The 19925-nt window shown below is 58.2% G+C and overlaps 4 protein-coding genes across 10 annotated transcripts in view; 3 read left to right on the forward strand and 1 right to left on the reverse strand.

The window, feature by feature from the left end:
- The window catches only part of ak8 (adenylate kinase 8), a 3539-nt gene extending 2054 nt beyond the window's left edge, over positions 1–1485 (forward strand). Inside the window, 6 exon segments of the mRNA XM_061278771.1 lie at positions 1–104; positions 169–258; positions 324–465; positions 877–945; positions 1095–1194; positions 1273–1485. The exon segment at positions 1–104 is cut by the window's left edge and continues 19 nt beyond it. Of these exon segments, the coding sequence (XP_061134755.1) occupies positions 1–104; positions 169–258; positions 324–465; positions 877–945; positions 1095–1194; positions 1273–1374 (607 nt within the window). The 3' untranslated portion in view covers positions 1375–1485.
- A 470-nt stretch (positions 1486–1955) lies between these two features.
- Positions 1956–5513, forward strand: tti2 (TELO2 interacting protein 2). Of its 7 annotated transcripts, none has more exons than XM_061278545.1 (10): positions 1956–2348; positions 2756–3202; positions 3283–3455; positions 3526–3592; positions 3680–3808; positions 3893–3985; positions 4051–4232; positions 4301–4444; positions 4831–5007; positions 5102–5246. In XM_061278545.1, the coding sequence occupies exons 1-9, from the start codon at positions 2334–2336 to the stop codon at positions 4979–4981; spliced, it is 1401 nt and encodes a 466-aa protein (XP_061134529.1). In that variant the 5' UTR covers positions 1956–2333; the 3' UTR covers positions 4982–5007; positions 5102–5246. The 7 variants fall into 7 exon arrangements, with proteins under 7 accessions (XP_061134529.1, XP_061134522.1, XP_061134524.1 ...); XM_061278538.1 differs by having other exon boundaries at positions 1957–2348; positions 4850–5007; positions 5102–5513; XM_061278540.1 differs by having other exon boundaries at positions 1957–2292; positions 2760–3202; positions 4850–5007; positions 5102–5513.
- Position 5514: 1 nt separating this feature from the next.
- c5 (complement component 5) lies at positions 5515–14947 on the reverse strand. The gene is made up of 42 exons (XM_061278537.1): positions 14743–14947; positions 14056–14185; positions 13911–13976; positions 13625–13778; positions 13456–13526; positions 13233–13330; positions 13085–13167; positions 12914–13004; positions 12725–12833; positions 12513–12645; positions 12327–12442; positions 12072–12260; positions 11801–11998; positions 11515–11730; positions 11215–11364; positions 11030–11156; positions 10884–10949; positions 10628–10822; positions 10467–10551; positions 10184–10406; positions 9845–10081; positions 9714–9774; positions 9561–9650; positions 9216–9428; positions 9058–9133; positions 8806–8966; positions 8616–8719; positions 8360–8531; positions 8120–8247; positions 7936–8016; positions 7721–7873; positions 7588–7650; positions 7449–7533; positions 7322–7361; positions 7117–7219; positions 6970–7044; positions 6792–6897; positions 6541–6624; positions 6361–6450; positions 6101–6193; positions 5794–5932; positions 5515–5737 (listed from the first exon to the last, which is right to left on the reverse strand). Exons 1-42 carry the CDS (start codon positions 14826–14828, stop codon positions 5599–5601), a joined length of 5079 nt encoding a protein of 1692 aa, XP_061134521.1. The 5' UTR covers positions 14829–14947; the 3' UTR covers positions 5515–5598.
- Positions 14948–17425: 2478 nt separating this feature from the next.
- LOC133154107 (myosin light chain 3, skeletal muscle isoform-like) lies at positions 17426–18190 on the forward strand. Its single transcript, XM_061278546.1, has one exon. The coding sequence runs from the start codon at positions 17487–17489 to the stop codon at positions 18102–18104; it is 618 nt and encodes a 205-aa protein (XP_061134530.1). The 5' UTR covers positions 17426–17486; the 3' UTR covers positions 18105–18190.
- Positions 18191–19925: the final 1735 nt, after the last annotated feature.

Here is a 19925-nt window from a genome sequence, read left to right on the forward strand (position 1 = left end):
TCGGCGCTGTTCCCGAACTCCCAGGGTTCTCCTGTTGGGGCCGCCGGGCTCAGGGAAGAGACTTCAAGCCAAGATGCTGGCAGAGAAATACAAGATGGTCGACGGTATGTGCGCGCACACTCCCAGGTGAACGAGCGCGTACTGATGCCTCGTCCGTCGCCTTGTCAGTCTGTTGCAGTGACCTCCTTCGTTGGGCCGAAGCCGACCCGTCTTCAGTGGGAGAAGAAGTTCGAACGTACGTGCAGCACAACCGGACAGGTGAGCGGAGCTTGCTCGCAATTCCCATGGCGAGGGCTTCTGAGGCGTTTGTGTGTGTTTTCCAGTTCCAAAAAGTGTCACTTTGAAAGTCTTTCAAGAGCGACTGGACCGTGCAGACTGCAGCCAGCGCGGTTGGATCCTTCACCACCTGCCGTGCGACCTGCAGCACGCCAAACACTTAACGGAGTCCCTCAACGCCCCCAACAGGTTACAAAAGTTCAAGTCCCAGTGATCATTGTCACACACACATCTGGGTGTGGTGAAATTTGTCCTCTGTATTGAACCCATCCCTGTGTGATTTGGATCCATCCCCTGGGGGAGAGGGGAGCAGTGAGCAGCAGCGGTGCCGCCGCGCTCGGGAATCATTTGGTGATCTAACCCCCCAATTCCAAGCCTTAATGCTGAGTGCCAAGCAGGGAGGCAATGGGTCCCAGTTTTAGAGTCTTTGGTATGACCCGGCTGGCCGGCCGGGGTTTGAACCCACAACCTTCCAGTCTCAGGGCCGACACTCTACCACTCTGACGCACGCACGCACACACTCTCATTTTCTGACGTGTGTGTGTGTGTGTGTGTGTGTGTGTGTGTGTGCGTGCGTGCGTGCGTGTGCGCGCGCGGCAGAGTTTTCTTCCTGGAGTTGACTGACGACGTTTGTTTACAAAGAACCACAATCACCCCGGTTCATCCCAGGTCAGTTGCGACGCCAAATCAAATGTTCTCTAATCAAAGCCACGTTTCAATGGTGCGCCTCAAAACGGAAATCCTCCTACCCTCTGTTAAAGACAAGTACACGATTGCCAACGCAGCCGTTTGGTCATGTGATGTCACTTTTTGTTCAGCGTCCACGCGGCACCCGGCGACGTCAGCCAATGTCTTGACAACACACGTAGTGTCACGCAAGCGCTCGGTGTGTACAGGACACACACCGCAGGCCTGCAGGTACACACACCCGCGCACAGTGATCATCCATCTTCATTTGTGGCCTTGAGCTTTGTATGTGCGTGCGCGTGTGTTTAGTGTGTGTTTCCAGATGGCGTGCACGTGGATGCAGATCAGGATCCCCAGTGTGTGTTTGAGGCTTTAGACAAACAACTCATCATACAAACACACGCATATTGACACACACACACACTTACACACGCAAAGTGCAGTTCAACGTTTGTCTGTCTCTGTCTATGAATCTGGAGCTGTCCAATCAATGTCAATAAAATCAGTGCCGTGTCAAGACTCGTCCGTCCCCGGTTGTTTGATATGTAGGTTGTCATGGTTTCTGTCCGTCTGTACTCGCCCCTCCCTTCCTGTGTCAACTCACAATCAATGTACTAATCCCAGTCACCTGCCACTCGTTACCTGTGTCATATTTAAGTCCTGTCTGCGTGACACTCTACTCCCGGTCGCGTGTTGTTGTTGTTGTTGTTGTTGTCGTCGTTGTCGTCGTTGTTGTCGTCATGACTCATGACTCATGACTCCTGATGTCTTTTGTTTCACGTCTTTGTCGGTCAGTCCTGTCGTTGCTTTTGTCAGCAAGTTATGTCAGTTTACCGAGTCTGTTAGTTTGATTGTTTGGGGGCTGGCTGCGTGTGCTGATGCTCATCCGTAGCGATGGGGAAATGAAGCGTGACTCTTTGAAGGAAGGCAAGTGGGCTGGGTTCAAAGCGTCGTGGCGCTTGCTTCAATAGCTCGATGGCGCCATCAAGCGGTAAACCATACCACCGAATGATTGTCGGCGCCACAGCAACAAGAAAGCCAATGGTAGCAATAATGTTTGCGTTTTAGCTCTAGGTGTGTAGCGCAAATAGGACTTGAGTAAGAAACGGTGTCACGACATCGCTACTGAGCAGTTGTGTGACTTTGAAGACGCAACTTCGACCCGAGGAACCATTCGCCTGTTTGCCTTGTTTTTATTTCCGGGGTACACTTTTGACTGACGGACGCTCCTGAGGCAGAGCTGTGCCTTGACGCCATTCTCTTGTTGGAGGTGTTTGAATTCCTTTTGTCCTCATCCAAATGGTTCCTTCCAGCGTCTTCTTGTAAAAGGTCAACTCAACAGCAATGTCTATATTTATTGGGCACCGCTGATGTGCTTAAACATTGTAAGACTTTTAAACGCGGTGTCGTGCGGTGTTTCCAATCTGAAATTCGTGTCGAATGGATTTTGGTCTTTCGGTGGTTAAAATGGTGAAAATCCAAATGATTCTGTAGAGGTGGAGCGGTCGAGCCACAACTGCTCGATTATCAACTTATAGAATTATACCTTGGGACTCGATTTTTCCCAGAATGAAATAGTTTTGGCATCGGGTGGACTTGATCTACCTCCGAAATTCTCCTTTTCCAGGAGCGTCTTCCCTCTTTTTGTTCGGTCGTCATCAAGAGCGCGCGAGGAAATTGTCAAATTTGGGCATCATGTTACGAAAACTGTGAAAGCTGTCAATGAAGGTTTGAAGAGTAAACGATGTCACAAGACAGAGTGTGACCCTCTAACATTGTGTGTGTGCGCCAGCCAGCCATGACGGACTTTTCCCGGTTGTTTGATGAGCTTGAGCTGGATGATGATGAGCGGCCCTTCTCCTCCGCCTCACTCCCACCCGTCGCCGCGCTCCTACCTGAGCTGCATCGGCGTTTGCTCAGCCGACCCCCGGACCCAAGTCTGTCCATCCACGGAATGGGCCGGCTCCTCCGGGCGGCCGATCCCCTTTGGCTGCTGGGCCCGGCCGGCGGAGCGCAGGCGCCGTACGTCTCTGTTGTCTGCGCTCTGATCAGCCGCGCCGCACCGCCGCCCGATGACGTCCCCGCGCCGCATCCCTACGCGTCCAATGTGGCCGCCGTGGCTGTTGCCCTGCAAGCGTTGCTGGCAAAACTGCAAGCGGCGGGGCCTGACCGGCGCGTCCGGACCCTGACGCTAGCCCTGGCCCCGCACGTGTGTGTGTTTGCTGCCCCGCACATGGAGGTCAGTTTCGCAATTAGACACGCGACAAGCAATGTCGCGTGCGTGCGTATTTGTGTGTGAATTGTCGTCCACGCCCGCAGGAGCGAGCGTGGACCAGCCGTGCTTCCAGAGAGGCGTGTGGCCGTCTGGAATCGCAATTGTTGGCAGCGGGAGGTTGGCGAGACTCCGCCCACATGCTGACAGGGGGCGGGCCTGACGGCGAGGCCGGCATCCTGCCGGCGGTCCTGGATGTGGTGCGGCCAGCGCTCGAAAGGTGAGGGTGCCCGCCGTCACACCACGTCGCTCCTTCAGGAGCTGTTAACCCACGAGCGCCCGCGTTTCAGGGAAGCGCGGCGGCAGCGCGACCGGGTCGATGAGGTGGACTCGGCGTTAGCGTGGACGCTCCTGCGGGTGGGTCATGCGCGCGGGCGAGCCGGCCGCCTGGCCTGCGCCCTGTCGGCCCGGCCTTGAGTGCTGTCGTTGTGTGAGCGCGCGCAGGTGCCCCGCCCCTTCCTGGCACCTGTGCTGCCCCGCCTCCTGGGCCCCGCCCTCCTCCTCAGCGACCACCAAGGCGGCGACAAGTGCATGCTGGGAATTCACTGCCTGCACCATATTATCAGCAACACGGTGGGAGCACACACTCAGCCGGCCGCCTGTCTCGTACCTGACTGACCGGCTGGCGCCATTTTGTCACTCCCGCTCAATCGACAGGCTGCCAGCGAGCTGCGCGCGTTGAACCGGGCGGACGTCGTGTACGAGGCGCTGTTCCGACATCTGCACGCCACCGACGCTGACGTCATGCAGGTAACGAGGTAACAAGGTAACGCCCGCGCTACCGGGCTCACCCTCGCTCACCTGCCCTACCCTAGCTGCTCCTGCCTTGCCTGTTGGACCTGCTGGCCGTTTTGGAGAGTCCCCCTTCAGCAGCCCCCCGCGCGGCGGCCCCTCGCCACCACCGCGTGCTGCGCCTGCTGCTCACGCGCATGGAGGCCGAGCACAAAGTGGCGCTCAGGAGAGTCTACGCGCAAGCGCTGCCGGCCTACCTGCACAGGTGTGCGTGCGTGCGTGTGTGTGTGTGTGCGTGCGTGTCCAGCCCTTTCACACCCCCTGTGCCTTTAGGATGGGTGCGAGTGCGTGTCGCCACTTTGCCCGTCTGAGTCGCGTGGTGCCAGCCTACCTGGAGGTCAGCGACGGCCTGGAAGAGCTCAGCCGACTGTACGCCCTGGAAGCCCTCTGGCAAATCCTCACAGCGGCGTGGCCACGGTCAGACTCGCTTTGGCCGTTCTCTGCTGCTTCTGAAATGACTGTGAAGCAATTTGCTGAGCGCAAGCAAACGGAAAAAAGACCTTTTGGTAGGGCGCCCGCCCGTCTGCAGCGTTAGCGCCCCGACCGAGCGAGCGAGCGAGCGAGCTAGCTGTTGTTTGAAATCATTCATTTCTTCCCGGTTGCCTGAGCCACTTTGAGCGTTTTCATCTAAGCCTCGTTTTCAACTCGTTTTGAATGCAACTTTCGGCGTGACGCAAAGAGCGGCGACAAACGTGTGCTTGTGGTGAGCCAAACTCGCAGCCACCGTGCTTGCTTCAAAGTCCTTTTCAGAAAATGTGAAAGAAAGGCCAAAAGACGTCTTGTGAAAATGTTGACTGGAAAAGTGTGGCAGTTGCGGCTCAGCGCGCGCCATCGGCATGTGGCTCCCGTGTTTGCTGCGTCTGCTGGTGGACGCCGAGTGGCCCTCGCCCCGCCTCCGCCCCGACATCTGCCGCCGGCTCGGCCGCCGGGCCGCCCGATGCGTGGTCCTGCTGAATGCCGCCGCCCGTGGAAGCCTGCAGGTAGGTGAACATGACGCTGGTGCGTCTGCGTTTTCTGTTTGCCGCATGTGTACGGCAGGCGCCGTTTCCAGCTAACGCGTGCATTTTGTGTCAGTGCCCGCTGGAGCAGGTGGACGCCGGCTGTTGTGCTCCCGAGGTGGCGAGTCTCCTAGCGACGGTAACCGCGGCGAGCGGCAAGAGCCCATCCCGTTGCCCCGTCTGCTCCGACGGTGCCCGGACCCGAGCGGAAGCGGTGGCATTTCGGTGCGCGTGCCCGAGCGCCACACCCGAGTGAGGCCTTCTCCCGACAAGCCCGGCCGCTCGGACTTTGACCTCCTCTGGCGCTGGCCGGCTCTTGACCTCCGCCGACGCGAGCTCGTCGATTGAAATTCGATAAACCAAGGATAGAGTATTTTTTTTCATTCTCCATTGTTTTCACCCATTCCATTTTTCCGAGCATTCAGGTGCTACTATCACTCTCAAATTGTATAGTAAGGCTATTTTCAATAATAAAAAAAAAAAAACACGTCAAATGTCACAATATCAAATTCATTTCATGATGTCGGTCCAGCAATTATGTCACGGTAGCGCCGATGCCATCGCAGGATGCCGTCAGGCCTTAGGACAGCTGAAGAGCTGGAGGTCCAGAGCGTACTCGTCCATGCTGGCTGTGTGCGCCGAGCAGACCGGATCTTCACATCGGACGGGCCAGGGTTCCAGGATGGCGTCGGTGTCCAAGGGCAGGCGAAACCTGGAGACAGCAGCGTGAGGGGGTGGGGGCATTAAGTTTAGTGCGCGTTCACTCACCTGGACACACGACCCGTCTGCAGCTCGGACCCACTGGATCCCATCAGCAAGTACTGCTGGTTCAGCTCCACCTGGACCAGGTTGCATGTGACCTTTTTGATGAGCTCCACCTCCGAGCCAGATCCCAACGTCTCGAACCCTAACAAATAGCATGCGACACACGCGCACACACACGGCCGCCGCCGCGGTAACTTCATGACACAAAGCCCACGGCCAAGTTTGACCTGGATCATGTCGGCAGACTTTTAGACAAGCCTGATACGGGCCACCGAGTCCTCCCTCAGGCTCTCGTGGTCCCTTGAAATACCTGCGTCGGCGTTCTTGAGGACTTCGCGCACGCTGGCTGTGATGATGGCAAAGTCTCCGTCTGTTTGCGAAGACTTGACTTGCAGCTTGTAAGCTGCAAAGGACGTAGACACCACGTCACGCCAGTGTCGGGGCGCAGAGCGGGGCGCAGAGCGGGACACTGCCGCCGCCGCCGCCGCCGCCGCCGCCGCCGCCGCCGCTGCCGGGGCGCACAGCAGGCAGCCGCCGCCGCCGCCGCCGCCAGTGCTACTGCCTTCTCACCATATTTGATGTGAGGCTGACACGTTTCTTGGAGGCGTTGGGCGGCAGTCAACGTCGGGTCGGGCTTGGCTCGGTAGGTCGCGCAAGCAGCTAAAGAAACAACGTGACACGGTCGTAAAGGCTGGACTGCCGAGCCATCTCGTGCGGCCGGCCGGCCGGTCGGCGAGGGCAGTCACCGACCTGTCATGCACTGGCACTGCTCAGCCACACAGAGGCGCTGCAGCTTCTGCTCCTTGTAGGAGAAGCTTTTGCTACACAAACTTCCTGCACGGGAGCAACATGACAAGGAGAAGAGGGCGAGAAGTGACTTTCAGAGGACGGGTGGGGGAAATGACAGTCATTGAGTGTGTGTGTTGTCCTTCTTCAACAGCAAGAGCCAGGAAGCTGCCTTCACAGAACTCAAAGCCTTCTCCAACTTCGGATGTTCTCACCTTTGTCCTGAGGCTCAGAAACAGTCAGCAGGGAGTCGCCGGCTCCGCCCACCACAAAGCCAGCGCGGATCCGAAAGCCCACGCACAGAAAGACATCGGACGGAACCTGGACGGTAGACGGCAAAGAGTTGGCGCAGGGGTGACGGGGATCTGCTAGGCAAGCCGTTTGGATGCTCACCGAGTCCATCTGGATGACCACTGCGTTGCCCTGAAGCTCGTAGTGCGAGACGACGGGCTCCAGGGCCTCTCGGAACTGGAAGGTTCGGGAGCAGGGTAGGGATTTTGGCTCTTTTGATTTTTCTGGCGGAGGGGGGGCTACACTCACCTGTCGCAGGTCCTCCAGGTACGCCTCCACGCCGGTCGGCAGCTGGATCTTCATCACCGTCATGGCTGACTCAGTCACCAGCTCGTTAGGAGGGGGCTTGTACCTGCAAGTGGGAAAAAAAAAATCTTGAGTATATTAAGCAAATATCGGCTCCGGCAAGTTAGCGGGCTTGTAAGCACAAAGGCTAATGACCCATTTGTCTTACTTGGCACATGCGGTCAGGTGAGGTTCATGCAAGCTTGAGCCTGAAGAGGAGGGCAAGAGGCAACGTGAACGATTAACAGCCAGGGCGGAGGCGGCGGCGGCGGCGGCGGCCATTTTCTACAGCTTACCGTCATCCGCGCCGACAATTTCGACGCTCAGCTCAAAGTTGCAGTTGCGAGAGGGCGCCGTCATCTGGTAGTAGGCCGTCTTCATCTGACAAGCAACATTTCAGCGCAAGCGGGAAAACTTGGGCAAAGTCGGACCCACCTTGACGCTGGACACGCCCTTCCCGAATCCCGTGGAAACGATGATGTCGTCGTTCCCCGACACCTGACGACAAAGAGCGCTCACAAAAAAGTCTCTAGGCGATTCACCTTTGGTGACTCGAGCCCCTAACTACCTGGATGGGTGTGGCCACCGGCCGCCCGGGGCTGAGGTGAACCCGAGTCAGCGTTCCCGTTCGTCCGTAGCGGACGTGGATGTCCTGATCGAGGACGGCGCGGGGGACCACCCGGCTGTACTCGGTCAAAGCCTCCAGAGTCAAGACCGTGTCCTGTTGGAAGCGCCGGGGTCAAAGTGGACCGTCTGGAGACGGGCATTGCGTGGAGGAGGTACCTGCAGTGAGTAGAATCCCTCCCCGTAGTGCTGATCCTGGGTCAGCCAGGACACGATGGGGTTGGCGTACGGAATCCGGCCCTTCAAACAGGAACGAGTGGCGTGCGCGTCAATCGACACGGCCAGAGGGAAAGAGGAACGGACGGGCGGACGGACGGACGGACGGACGCTGGCCGGCCGGCACCTTCAGTAGCGCGCTGAGCAGCCCGTAGGCTGTCGTCTCCACCGTCAGGCCACTGGCTCCGTCGGGTCTGAGCCACTCCGATGCGGGGGTGCCGGACTCCTGCCAGTACCTGAGCACAACCGGATGTCCTGCGCACACACGCACAGGCTGAGACGTGCGCGCGCGAGCCGAGACACGCGCGCATACAGGCACGCAGGCAGGCAGGCAGGCAGGCAGGCAGGCAGGCAGGTAGGTAGGCACCTTTCTGCCTGCCCAGCGTCTCCAGGCTGTTGAAGAGTGTGACGCCGGCGGCGCCGTTGGGGTCGTGAAGCGTCAGGGCGTAGGTGGCCAGCGCCCGCACGTACACGCTCTTGACCGTCACGGCGTGGCGGGAAATGTAGCCGGCGGCGGAGTGCATGCTGTCGTCGTGGAACTGAAGCAGGAAGGTGCAGAGAGCCGCCGCTGCTATTGGCTGCCGTCCATCCACCCGTCGGAAAAGGGAGGGCAGGGCGCTCACCTTGAGTTGCAGGACGCGCTCCTGGATGGCGCTCGCCCGACATAGCGCGATGAGGACCAGTGACGTCAGGTAGAGGGAGCGCTCCACCGGATCCGCACCCTCCGCCTGCAGCCAATCACAGAAGGAGCGCACGTTGGCCAAAGCACGACCGGCAGGCCGACTTTGTTTGTCGTCTGCCGGGCGGGACTTTCCATGAATTTGTTGGCTCTGTAGGCCGACGCTTCTGAGAAGGAGCCGTCCGCGTTCTGAGCGTTGCGGATCAGCCAGGACACCGATTCTGACAGAGCTTGGCGGTCTACCCGAAGCACGGGGTCCACGGAGGCCAAGGTCCGAACCGCCGCCGCCGTTAGCCTGACAGAGCGTGCACGGCCAGGTGACCTGCCTGCGCGTGCATGCGTGAGCGAGCGCGTGAGTGCGTGCGCCTTAATGTGCGGGTTCTGACCAGGTGCTGGCTTTTCGCTTGGTCCACATGCTGTAACTGGCATCTCGGTGCCGGAACGAAGAGATGCTGACCAGTCCTAAAATACACATGCCGATTTTTTTTTCTTTTTTTCCCCCCTCCTTCCCGTCCAGCTCACTTCAAGCAAACGGCACAGAAACCTTCTTTGATTTTCTGTCTCAAGTGAGCCGAGTTCTTCCGGATGTCTCCGCCCAGGCTAACCCAGCTGCCGGTGGTTTCCAAGTACTGGTACGTCAGTGCCGCGAGGAGAACCCTGCCCAGCTCGGCCTCCAGCGAGCCAGCGGGAAGGTTGATCAGCTGTCGGAGGCCATCGGGGTCCAGGACCACCGCCAAGACATCTCCCAGAACTTCACCTGGGACCCGCACGCACGCACACACGCAACGCACTCTGGTGACCCGTTTGGATCGTTGACAGCAACCGAAACCAAATGTGGGCACGCTGAGGGAGGCTGGACTCTCTGATCAGAAAAACATCTCAATCTCACCGTTGATGCTCAGAGATCTTTCCACAGCCGTGTTGGGAACCGTGTTGGCCGGCGGCAAGTTCTTTAGCACCACCGTCGTCTTCTCGGAACCTGCGAGCGTGCGTGACGACGGTATTAAGCGGACTGGATGGAAAACCGGCGCGTTGAGCCTACCGTAAAGCCCCTGCGGGTCCAAAACGCCGCCGGAATAATCTTCCATTTTCACCCCCTCAGGCTACCGACAAGAAACGGGCCGTCATTGGCGGCGTGGGCCGGGCGCCTTGGCGGCGTTGGCGACCGCCTACCACCACTCGCAGTTTCTTCTCCAGCACATCCTGCGTTCCCTGGTTCCGGGTCTCCAGGGCGAAGGTCAGTGTGTGTTCTCCGGCCTCCAGCCCCATGAGGGCGAACGACACCTTGGCCACGGCCTTGGCCGGCAGCGGGCTCCACTGGCAGACGGTGGCGCGAAGCCCCGCCCCCCCGGCAGCCGGCTGGGACCGGAGCAGGCACACCTGCGGCCCAACCGTCAGCGTGACGCAGAACTGAGGGAGGGAGGGGAGAGAGAGAGAGAGAGAGAGAGGCAACCGTTGCGGCAGCCGCCTGGAGCCCGACGGTACCGGCCAAGGCCGCTCGCTCTCCGGTACCGTGACGCTCTCCGCCCGCCGGTTGTACACGGAGCCGCTCAGCTCCAGCTGCTCGCCGCGGACCGCCTGGTAAGGGAGCGGCACGTCCACGCTGAGCGGCAGCTGCGCCGACACCCGCAGCGGCTCCGACACGCAGATGCCGTCGCCGAACATTCCCACAGCCTTCAAGTGCCACGTGGTCAGCGAGTCGGGAAGTGCCCGGGTGACGGACATCTGGCCTCCTCTGTGCAAACGGGGCCGGTTGCCAGTCAAAGACCGCTTTGGGGCCGAGACCTTTGCTCACCTGCTGGGCTGGACCTCCCACAGCCAGCTCTCGGGGAAGAAACTCCTGACCAGAGAGGGCGCCGCGTCAAAGTCGGCCCCCATTTCTAAACACAGGTACGCGCTACGTTAGCTTTGGGCGGGCTCTCGCCCAAAGCGACAAAAGCCGACGAGGCCACCGACCGTGGCGGCTCAGCCTCCGCTCTCGGTCCAGGTGCTGCAGGACAAACTCGCAGCACTTTGTGAAGACCCGGCGACAGGCAGCGGCATGCGGCATCCGGCGGATGCTCTGCTGGGCAAAATGCTGGCAGGTCACGCTCTTGGGGCTGTACTCCATGCCTTTCTGGCAGCAGGGCTTCAGCGCTCCGTAAGCAGCCGCTGCGCACACAGGTGATCAATAAACAGGCTCCGCCTACACCGCCGCCACGCCGCCGCTTGCCTTGGTCACGCTTCATCTCTTCCGTCAGCATTCGTTTGCTCCGCACGGCAGCCGTGCACGCCGCACCTGCGTCCAACGCACGCACACACTGTGGCACGGGCGCTCGACGATTGACTGGCCGCTCGGCGACTGACTGACTGACTGACCCCCGGGTGTCGGCTTGGCGTCGGCATTGGTGATGAAGGTGAGGCCGGCCAAGCGGAAGACGTCGGCCGCGTCTTTGCCGCCGCCCCCTCCGCAGCCTCGGTCGCTTTGCTCGAGTTGACGCAGCACCTGAGAGGATGCCGTCAGTCCCGGCCCGCCGCTTCCTCCCGGGCCGCGGTGCGCTTACCGTGGAAACGGGGTCTCTATAGTTGGGGTACAGGTCATAGAGGGCGGAGTCCACAGCGGAGAATGCCACCAGGCCCTCCCGATTGGTGCGGACGTCCAGCTGCAGGTCTTCCTTTGGCCTGTAGTCCTGCTTCCTCGACGACAGTTCGGTCTGTCGGCGCACACACGCATGTACGCACACGCACACACATCCACAGTGTTCAAGACCACATAGGTCTTTGAATGACGCCAGCACAACACAAGCACACTCCCCGACAAGAATGCCGAGCAGCACTCGGCAGGCGCCGGCCGGGGTTCCCACCTGAAGTCCGCCGACGCAGACGCCGCCGACTTTGAGCCAGACCGAGTCGGCCACCAGCTCGGACGCGCCCCCGCCTCTGGGCAGGATGTAGTAAACCAGCAGGCGGACGGACGGAACCATGGCGTCCGTCACCGGGAAGCTGAGCCTTTGCTGGTAGTGGTTGCCGGCGACCGAGGCGCGGCTGCCGAAATGGACCGTCTTGCCTTTGGACAGCACCTGAGAGGCACGGGACGTGAGTAAAAGGGAGGGCGCCGAGCGAGCGAGCGACTGGCCATGCCGTCCTCACCAGGAAGCTGAGCGCGTCGACGGGCACGTGGGCAGAAGAGTACACCTTGATGTTGGCCAAGCGGCCCACCTGGAGGTCCTGGCCGGACAGCGGCGGGTCGATGTAAAGATAGCGGCGGTTGGGAGACTCGTACGCCGGCGCCGTGACAACCAGACGAGCCTGACTGGCGGCCGGTAGGGAGGGCTCCGACGTCTCCAACTGGGGGGGGGGGGGGGGGGGGGCTGGAAATGCTTAAAGTCCACTCCCGTGGGAGCGAGTTAGGGTGGCTTACCGTGAGCGAGACCTTGGCAGCCGTAGCGGGTGTGTTGCAAACAAAGATGGCCAGACCTTCCGCTTGGCTGCGCCCGTGGTCGGGGCACACTTTGACGTCCACTTCTCCGTCACGACTCCACACGCGCTGCTCGGACACGCGCACCGCAACCTGGCTCACCGGCTGCTCCAGGTGGTCCTTCACCAAAACCTGAGCGGGGAGTCGGGTGAGCCAACGTGCACTCCTGGGCTCGGTAATGAGTCCAGCAGGCATCACCTGGATGTTGTAAGGAAGTCCGGGTTTGATGAAAGGGGCCGTGGACACCAGAGTCAGACTGAAAGGTGATTTGACAAACTTCACAGCTGAAAATTCCGCCTCCTGGCTGATACCACCTGAGTCGTGGGGTGGAGCAAAGCGTCAGCATGCTTGCATGCGTGCGTGCGTGCGTGCTTGCGTGCATACCGTTTCCCTCCTGGAGCAGCACAGCAATATACAGGAACTTCCCAACGAGAGCGTGAAGGTCTTTAGCTCCGTCGTGCTTGGACAAAACCTCGTCCACGTTCACGCACACGTCCACCTCACCGGATGGCGACAACTGAACACATTTTTTGCCTTCAGCAAAAGTCAACACAAGCGCGAGAGCAACTCAAAGAAGAAAAACAAGAAGGTCTGACTCTCTCCCTGGTCACGGAGTTTGGGATGATAACCGGACCTTCCTTCTGGCTCACATAGCCGAAGCGCAGGAAGAGCTCGCCCAAAGAAACGGGACCGCCGTGAAGATACCTGAGAGCGGGACCGCGTGTCAAGGTGGTCAACATAGTCCAGATGAGGTTGGTGGGCTGGCTGGCTGGCTGGCCCCTCACCTGGCCTCCACTTTGAAGCAGAAACGTTGAAAGTTCGCAAAGCTAATGTAGTTGACTTCAGGCTGGACCACGATGGAGAAACTGGGAAGAACTGACAACACACAAACGTCTTCAAAGACACGGACCCGACCGGGTTTGCAGACCTGGTCCTGAACCAAAGACCTGTCTCACCGTATTCTCTGATCTCAAAATACGTGGTGGCTCTGGTGCTGAAGAGGTCCGAATACGACGCTTCGATGGACCAGATTCCCAACCTGGAATGACATTGCAAGATCAGGCCTGAGAATCCTTGGAAAGGTTCTGGTTCCTAGCTCAGTACTTTGGTCTGATGGGGATCTTAAAGGGGTTCTGCATGGATGGGATCCCGTTGTTCAAGTCCAACAGCTCCTGCACGTCCACCGTCTGACGATCGGGATCCTGCTTGGGCGGTTAGACGCTGAGTGAGTGAGTGAGTGAGTGAGTGAGTGAGTGAGTGAGTGAGTGAGGGAGGGAGGGAGGGAGGGAGGGAGGGAGGGAGAGAGGGAAGGAGGGAGCGAGCCCACCTTGAAGGTAAGGAAGACGGTGCGATTGGCCGGATGAAGCTCCTGGTTTAGCGAAAAGGCACGCACCTTCACTACAGTGCGAGCCCAGAACAAAAAAGTGATGTCACCGAGGCTCCGGCCACAGCGCAAGACGTGACGAGCTACTTGCTCTCATCCGCTCGTGCCTCACCGCTCTGAGTGGGTGTGTACAGAGGTTTGTCGGTCTGAACGAACAAAAAGCCGTTTTTCCGGCTGACGGGAAGCGACAGGTGCTGGTTGATCTGCACCGATTGGACGTGGAGGGTCACATGATCCACAGCCTTGTCCAGCTGCCCCGACGAGATCTGAAGACAAGAAGAACCGAGCGAGCGATTGCGCTCAAGCGTCCGGGACTAGATGGCGAGCGACTGACAAATGCCTGCGATTCGGTCCGACAATTTCGAGTCATTCCGAGGACCCGAGCCGACTTCGCTCACCCTCACTGAGGCAATGGCCTGGTGCTGGTTCTGGGTGTTGAGGGTCACCACCTGACGGGACAGAACCTGCGAGAGGGAGTTCAAGCCGGCACCGGTGAGCGAGCGAGCGAGCGAGCGAGCAAACGTTTTGAGCGAGCGAGTGAACCTGGTGGTCTGGCGCCATGGAGGTCTTGATGAAGACGTAGACCCTGACCTCCTCGGAGAAGCCAAACATCTGCACCAGGACCGTCTCCAGCGCGTCCAGGCGCAAAACTGTGGGGGCGCTTACCAGGTACCTGAGGAAAAATGGCAGAGACTAGACTGCACGCCGCCATTGGCTCACGGTCTGATGATGTCATCAAAAGGAACACAAGGTGTGAGAAAAGCCTTCCCATGGAATTGCGACTAGCAATTCTATGCCGTGCAGTCACCGTTATCGGGGGCCAATGTTCCTTGATCAAAATACTAAAAGCCAAGATTTGAGAACATTGGCTCCTTGCTTGCTTGGGAGACTCAAAAGCTTAAAACGCATCAACGTTTGTTTCCAGGCGGTCTTGTCGTAATGGCGCGCAGGGCCAAGTTGTTCCGCCTTCTCCGCTTCAAGAGCAGAACCGTCGAGTCGTCACTCAATCTTCTCAAACGGGGGGCGGACACCGGAGTCGAAAAAAGGACAGAAAATGCCAGGGACGCTGATCTCTACTGTTATTGGTTGAATGAGCCACATCTATTTTTTCCAAGAAGAAATCCATTCACTTCACAAACGCAAGCGTTGAAAAGCGACAACGACAAAGAAACCCGTAAGAAAAGGTTCCATTTGAGCTGAAGAAATGGAAAGAGAAGCAAACGGACTCACGTTCCGGCCTGCTGAGCGCTCACCGTCCACCACACGCAACACGCGCACCAACACAGCACACACGCTTTCATGCCGCCCGCACACATGTACACTCTGTCATGAAGAAGTCGTCGAACAGCAAGACAAAGATCCAGAGTGAGGCTCTTGATGCACACGCACCACTTTTAACAGGGCACAAACGCAGGCACAGTGGAACTTCCCGCATGGGTTCACCCAGAGTCGAAAGGTCCACTCGGTCTTTTCGGACACTGTGCAAACATATCGACTGCGGCTCGCCGGGAACGTGAGTAGTCCGGCCAAAGGTGACTTGGTCCACTTGATCTTTTCGGACACTGCACAAACATATCGATCGTTCGGGATTGTGGCCGGCACGCTTGACTGCGAAGAGCGAGCGCCAGAGGAGGCGGAAGGCCAACGAGCGAGCGTCCAATGGAAACGGTCAACTCGATTGAGTCCACGTGCACGAGCCCGAAGGAAGCATTGCGAGCAATATCGAGAATCCAATAAGAGCTCTCCCGATGTCCATTGAGACAGAGAGAGAGAGGGGGGGGGGAGACAGGGGGAGAGAGGGGGAGACAGGGGGAGAGAGGGGGAGAGAGAGAGAGGGGGAGAGAGAGAGGGGGGAGAGAGAGAGAGGGGGAGAGAGAGAGGGGGAGAGAGAGGGGGAGAGAGAGAGAGGGGGAGAGAGAGAGGGGGAGAGAGAGGGGGAGAGAGAGGGGGAGAGAGAGAGAGAGAGAGAGAGAGAGAGAGAGAGAGAGAGAGAGAGAGAGAGAGAGAGAGAGAGAGCGAGAGAGAGAGAGAGAGAGAGAGAGAGAGAGAGAGAGAGAGAGAGAGAGAGAGAGAGAGAGAGAGAGAGAGAGAGAGAGAGAGAGAGAGAGTGTGTGTGACGGTGACGGTGACGTCGCCGTGGCCTTGGGCTTGGGCTTGGGCTTGGGCTTTGGTCCGGGCACGCATCAAAATCTACATCTTTAGTCAAAGTCTGCTTTATTGTCAATTTCTTCACATGTCAAGACACACAAAGAGATGGAAATGACGTTTCCCACTATCCCACGGTGACAAGACATAGTACACAATATACACACAAGTAAACAACACAAAAAAGTAAAAACGAGAAGGCACAAACAACAAATAGAGCGATGAATAAATCATCAATAAACAAATAACATCATAGATAAGAGGAGCAAAAATGGAGCAAGTGTGCATACAGCAGAATAGAGCGCAAAAGTACAGGAGGTTACGCAGCCGAGGGGGGAGACAGTTCCGGATCCTAACAGCCTGTATGAGTATGAAGCTGTTGGTGAGTGTGGTGGTGTCACGACTCGTCTCCGATCATGTCCATAGTTTCTGTCCGTGTGTCTGTGTGCTCGCCCCTCCCTCCCCTCCCTTCCCCTCCCTCCCTCCCTCCCTCCCTCCCTTCCTCCCTCCCTCCCTCCCCTCCTGTGTGCCCATGATTAGTGTGATCTCAGTCACCTGCCTCTTGTTCCCTGTCTTGTATTTAAGTCCCGTCTGTGTGTCACTCCCTGTCGGATCATTGTCAATGTCGCTCTGTTCAGTGTCTGCTGTTGGTTTTGTTAGTGAGTCATGTCAGTTGACCCAGTCTGTTTGTGTTGGTCAATAACCCTGGTCCAAGCTGCACTTGGTTGCGCCTGCTCTCGGGGGGCCCCCGTGCTAAGCGCGATGCTGCTTGCGGGCGGAGATATTGTCGCCAACCGGAGGCCTCTGACAGAGGAAGTCCAGTAGTCGGTTGCAGAGGTAGGTACTGAGGCCCAGCTTGTTGAGTTTGCGGGTGATTTGATCATGTGAATAGTACAGATACTATCTGAACTTGCTTTTCTCCCCATTAGCTAAATTGATTGACGTACAGGGGCCAGGCGTGGTGATTTATCTTTGTGAGAAAATGGCTTCTTGTGAAAGTATAACCTATGTTTGACAAAAAGTCCGGTTATGACAACACTCGACATGTTTGCAAAGAAAGAAGCCAACCTAATCAAGATGAGATGGGATTGAATGGTCATCACAGGGAAATTCCTCTTCAGAGACTCGAAATATTTTCCTTCCAAACTAAATGGTGATGTAGCCGCACCGTGAAGGTAGCACCATGCGACTTGGTGGCTTAGGTCTCGTGCTATTGTAGGTCAAAGCTCTTTGCCTGCCGGGTAGTGACCATGCAGTTCCAGGATGTGGCTGCCAGGCAGTGGCTGCCAGGCAGTGGCTGCCAGGCAGTGGCTGCCAGGCAGTGGCTGCCAGGCAGTGGCTGCCAGGCAGTGGCTGCCAGGCAGTGGCTGCCAGGCAGTGGCTGCCAGGCAGTGGCTGCCAGGCAGTGGCTGCCAGGCAGTGGCTGCCAGGCAGTGGCTGCCAGGCAGTGGCTGCCAGGCAGTGGCTGCCAGGCAGTGGCTGCCAGGCAGTGGCTGCCAGGCAGTGGCTTCACTCCAAACCCCACGACAAGGTCACATTCCGCCAATGACTGGTTAGCTCACTGGCGCACGCACACACACACGTATATACACACACACACAGGTTTATTTAAAGATTGATGCCTCCGAGTGTGCGCTGTCATGAGTATCAGTCCAAAGGTCACCAAGGTCTCTTGGTTATCTTGGCGGAGTGTTTCCATTCCAGTAGTTGTCCATCTTTGGTCACGGCGGTCGGCCCGGGCGGCACCGTTTATAAGCAGACGCCCCATCCTCCGAGCGCCACTTGCCTGCCTGCCTGCCTGACCGCCCGCCCGTCCGCCGCTCGAAAACATGGCACCCAAGAAAGTGGAAGCCAAGAAGCCCGCAGAAGCCAAGAAGGCAGCAGAGGCTAAGAAGGACGAGAGCGTTGTCGCGGTGGCGCCGGCCAAAGCTCCGGAAGTCGAAGACGGCGGCAGTGGCAAAGGCCAGGCGGACCCGAAGAGCCTGGTGCTGGAGTTCAGCACCGAGCAGCTGGAAGAGTTCCGTGATGCCTTCGCGCTGTTCGACGAGACGCCGGCGGGTGAGATGAAGATCACCTACGCTCAATGCGGCGACGTGATGCGAGCGCTGGGACACAACCCGACCAACGATGACGTCTTGAAGCTGCTGGGTCGGCCCAAAGCCGAGGAGATGCGTGCCAAGCTGCTGGACTTTGACGCCTTCCTGCCCATGCTGCAGCACGAGGCCGGTGCCAAGGACCAGGGACACTTTGAAGACTTCGTGGAAGGGCTGCGGGTGTTTGATAAGGAGGGCAACGGCACCGTCATGGGGGCTGAGCTGCGCCACGTTCTCTCCACCCTGGGCGAGAAGATGACGGAGGATGAGGTGGATCGGCTCATGGCCGGACAGGAAGATGCAAATGGCCACGTCAATTACACCGACTTTGTCAAACACATCATGGCCGGATGAAGATGGTTTCTTGTCGCCTCTTGGTGTGTCTGTGCGTGAATGTCACGTTGAAAGAATGACTCTAATAAAGAACTTCTTGATCTGTCTCTTTTATTTGTCTTTGACGCTTTGCTCTGTGCTTCTCTCATGCACACAAAAAGCGGTCGGCTGGGCGTCTGGCCGGCCGGCGGGGACTCAGACAAGCTTTGATCCATCAATCAATGTGCCTGAAATGGCAAGAGCCTGGATGCATCAAGATCTTTGACCCGCTTCTCATTCAAACCCTTTTGCGATCGGTCGGAAGCTGGCGGGTCGCCGACAGATCTAGCGAGTGCGTACGCCAACTATCCCTCACAAGATGGGGACCTCTCCGCACTGCTTCGGGTTGGGCGCTTGGGCAGAATCCAGTCGGCCGGGCTGGGCCAGCCCTGCGTCCTGATTGGCCAGCTGGGCGTAGAGGCGGGACCTGAGAAACCGCGGGTAGCTGTCGGCCTCCATCAGGCTGAAGATCCCATCCTGCAGATCCTCGATGCCCAGACGCAGGCTGCGACGGGTCAACTCCCGAACCTTTGAATCCATCTTGACCTGTGAGTCAGGGAGTCACATGTGTGGGCGAGATGTCATCAGTGGTCCTCAGACAGGCCTTCCGTTGGAGTTTGCCCAATCGGCTGTGCATGTCGGGCGTTGTCATCTACCTGTCTAGAGGCCGTGCGTGAGACAAACTCCTCGTAGATGTGAGCGGCCCTATCCGCCATCTGGCCGAGGGGACGTGACTCCTTGAATTTCTCCACGGCCAACCAGAAGTCCAGATTCTCCTCGCTGTACTCTGACTTCAGGAAGTGGCGAAATAGCGCCAGGCCGTCTGACCGACAAGAAGAAAAACACAATATGGCCGGGCCCTCGTCTGGCTTTGAATCCAACAGGAATGGAAGGCTTACATGGGTGGGCCAAGAGCGTTTGCAAACTCTGGGCCCACGTTTGCACCTCCCGCACCGATGGCCTGCGGGAGAAAAGATGGCGTATAAAAAGCACAGAGAGTCGAGCAGATCCTCCTCCTCTGGCCTGCACGGCGGCTGGCTTCTCGTGGCCCAGGGACCGCGAGGAGCCGGCCGCCTCCGTTGCCTGCCGCAAATATAAATCCATTTTTGAAAAACAAACCTGGTGTTCCTCAGAGCCCTCTCCAGACTGTCACTTTGGAGCCAACGCTCGCGCCTGCTGCCCAGCAGCGACCGGCCAGCGCTCACCTCTGAAGAGCTGCGACGACATCCGCAACGCCACTTCACTTCGTTTGTGTCTGTGTGTGTCTGTTCATACAAACTCTTGCTTTTCTTCCTGAGCTCCTTTCCAATTGCGACATCCTAAAAAATAAAACACATTTTCTGTCAACTCGCACATTTGGTGCACGAGCCGCACTCTCTCTCGCTCTCGCTCTCTCGCTCTCTCTCTCGTCTTTTAAGCGCGGTGCTGTCCAACGCGCAAGTGTGCACCTGGGCCCCTCGGAGCCACGTGACCGTCTGCTTCGGCGCCGCTCCCTCTGATCTCGGCTCGTTCTTGAGGCTCCGAGCGGAAGGGCGGACTGCGTGGAGGTCAAGGGTTGGACGGCGGATGTCTGAGAGCGAGCGGGTCCGTTCCGGTCTGGCTCGCAAGGAACCTTCGGACAAGCAACGCCTGAGGCCTGAAGGCAGCGACACAAAAGGTCCAACAAAACCGAAGCGATGTGAACTCCAGGAGGTGATTGAGGCTGCTGACCTTGCGATCTGGAGGCGGAGCTTAACTCCTCTCCAAGGCATCTTTTCTCCTTCCACACGTGACTGAGGTCAACGGGATCCCGACTGCTGCCAC

This window comes from Syngnathus typhle, linkage group LG5 (genome assembly GCF_033458585.1).
Source record: "Syngnathus typhle isolate RoL2023-S1 ecotype Sweden linkage group LG5, RoL_Styp_1.0, whole genome shotgun sequence".
Classification (NCBI taxonomy): domain Eukaryota; kingdom Metazoa; phylum Chordata; class Actinopteri; order Syngnathiformes; family Syngnathidae; genus Syngnathus; species Syngnathus typhle.

Bases quoted from the DNA above. Each gene is read 5' to 3' on its own strand.
- tti2 (XM_061278538.1), top strand. The intron at 3,593-3,679 runs GTGGGTCATGCG...GAGCGCGCGCAG, and splicing joins TAGCGTGGACGCTCCTGCGG to GTGCCCCGCCCCTTCCTGGC. The intron at 5,008-5,101 runs GTAGGTGAACAT...ATTTTGTGTCAG, and splicing joins CCGCCCGTGGAAGCCTGCAG to TGCCCGCTGGAGCAGGTGGA.
- LOC133154107 (XM_061278546.1), top strand. From the start codon at position 17,487: ATGGCACCCAAGAAAGTGGAAGCCAAGAAGCCCGCAGAAGCCAAGAAG.
- c5 (XM_061278537.1), bottom strand. From the start codon at position 14,828: ATGTGTGCGGGCGGCATGAAAGCGTGTGTGCTGTGTTGGTGCGCGTGT. The intron at 13,779-13,910 runs GTGAGCGAAGTC...TCTTGTCTTCAG, and splicing joins AGGCCATTGCCTCAGTGAGG to ATCTCGTCGGGGCAGCTGGA. The intron at 11,157-11,214 runs GTAAGCGCACCG...GCATCCTCTCAG, and splicing joins ATAGAGACCCCGTTTCCACG to GTGCTGCGTCAACTCGAGCA.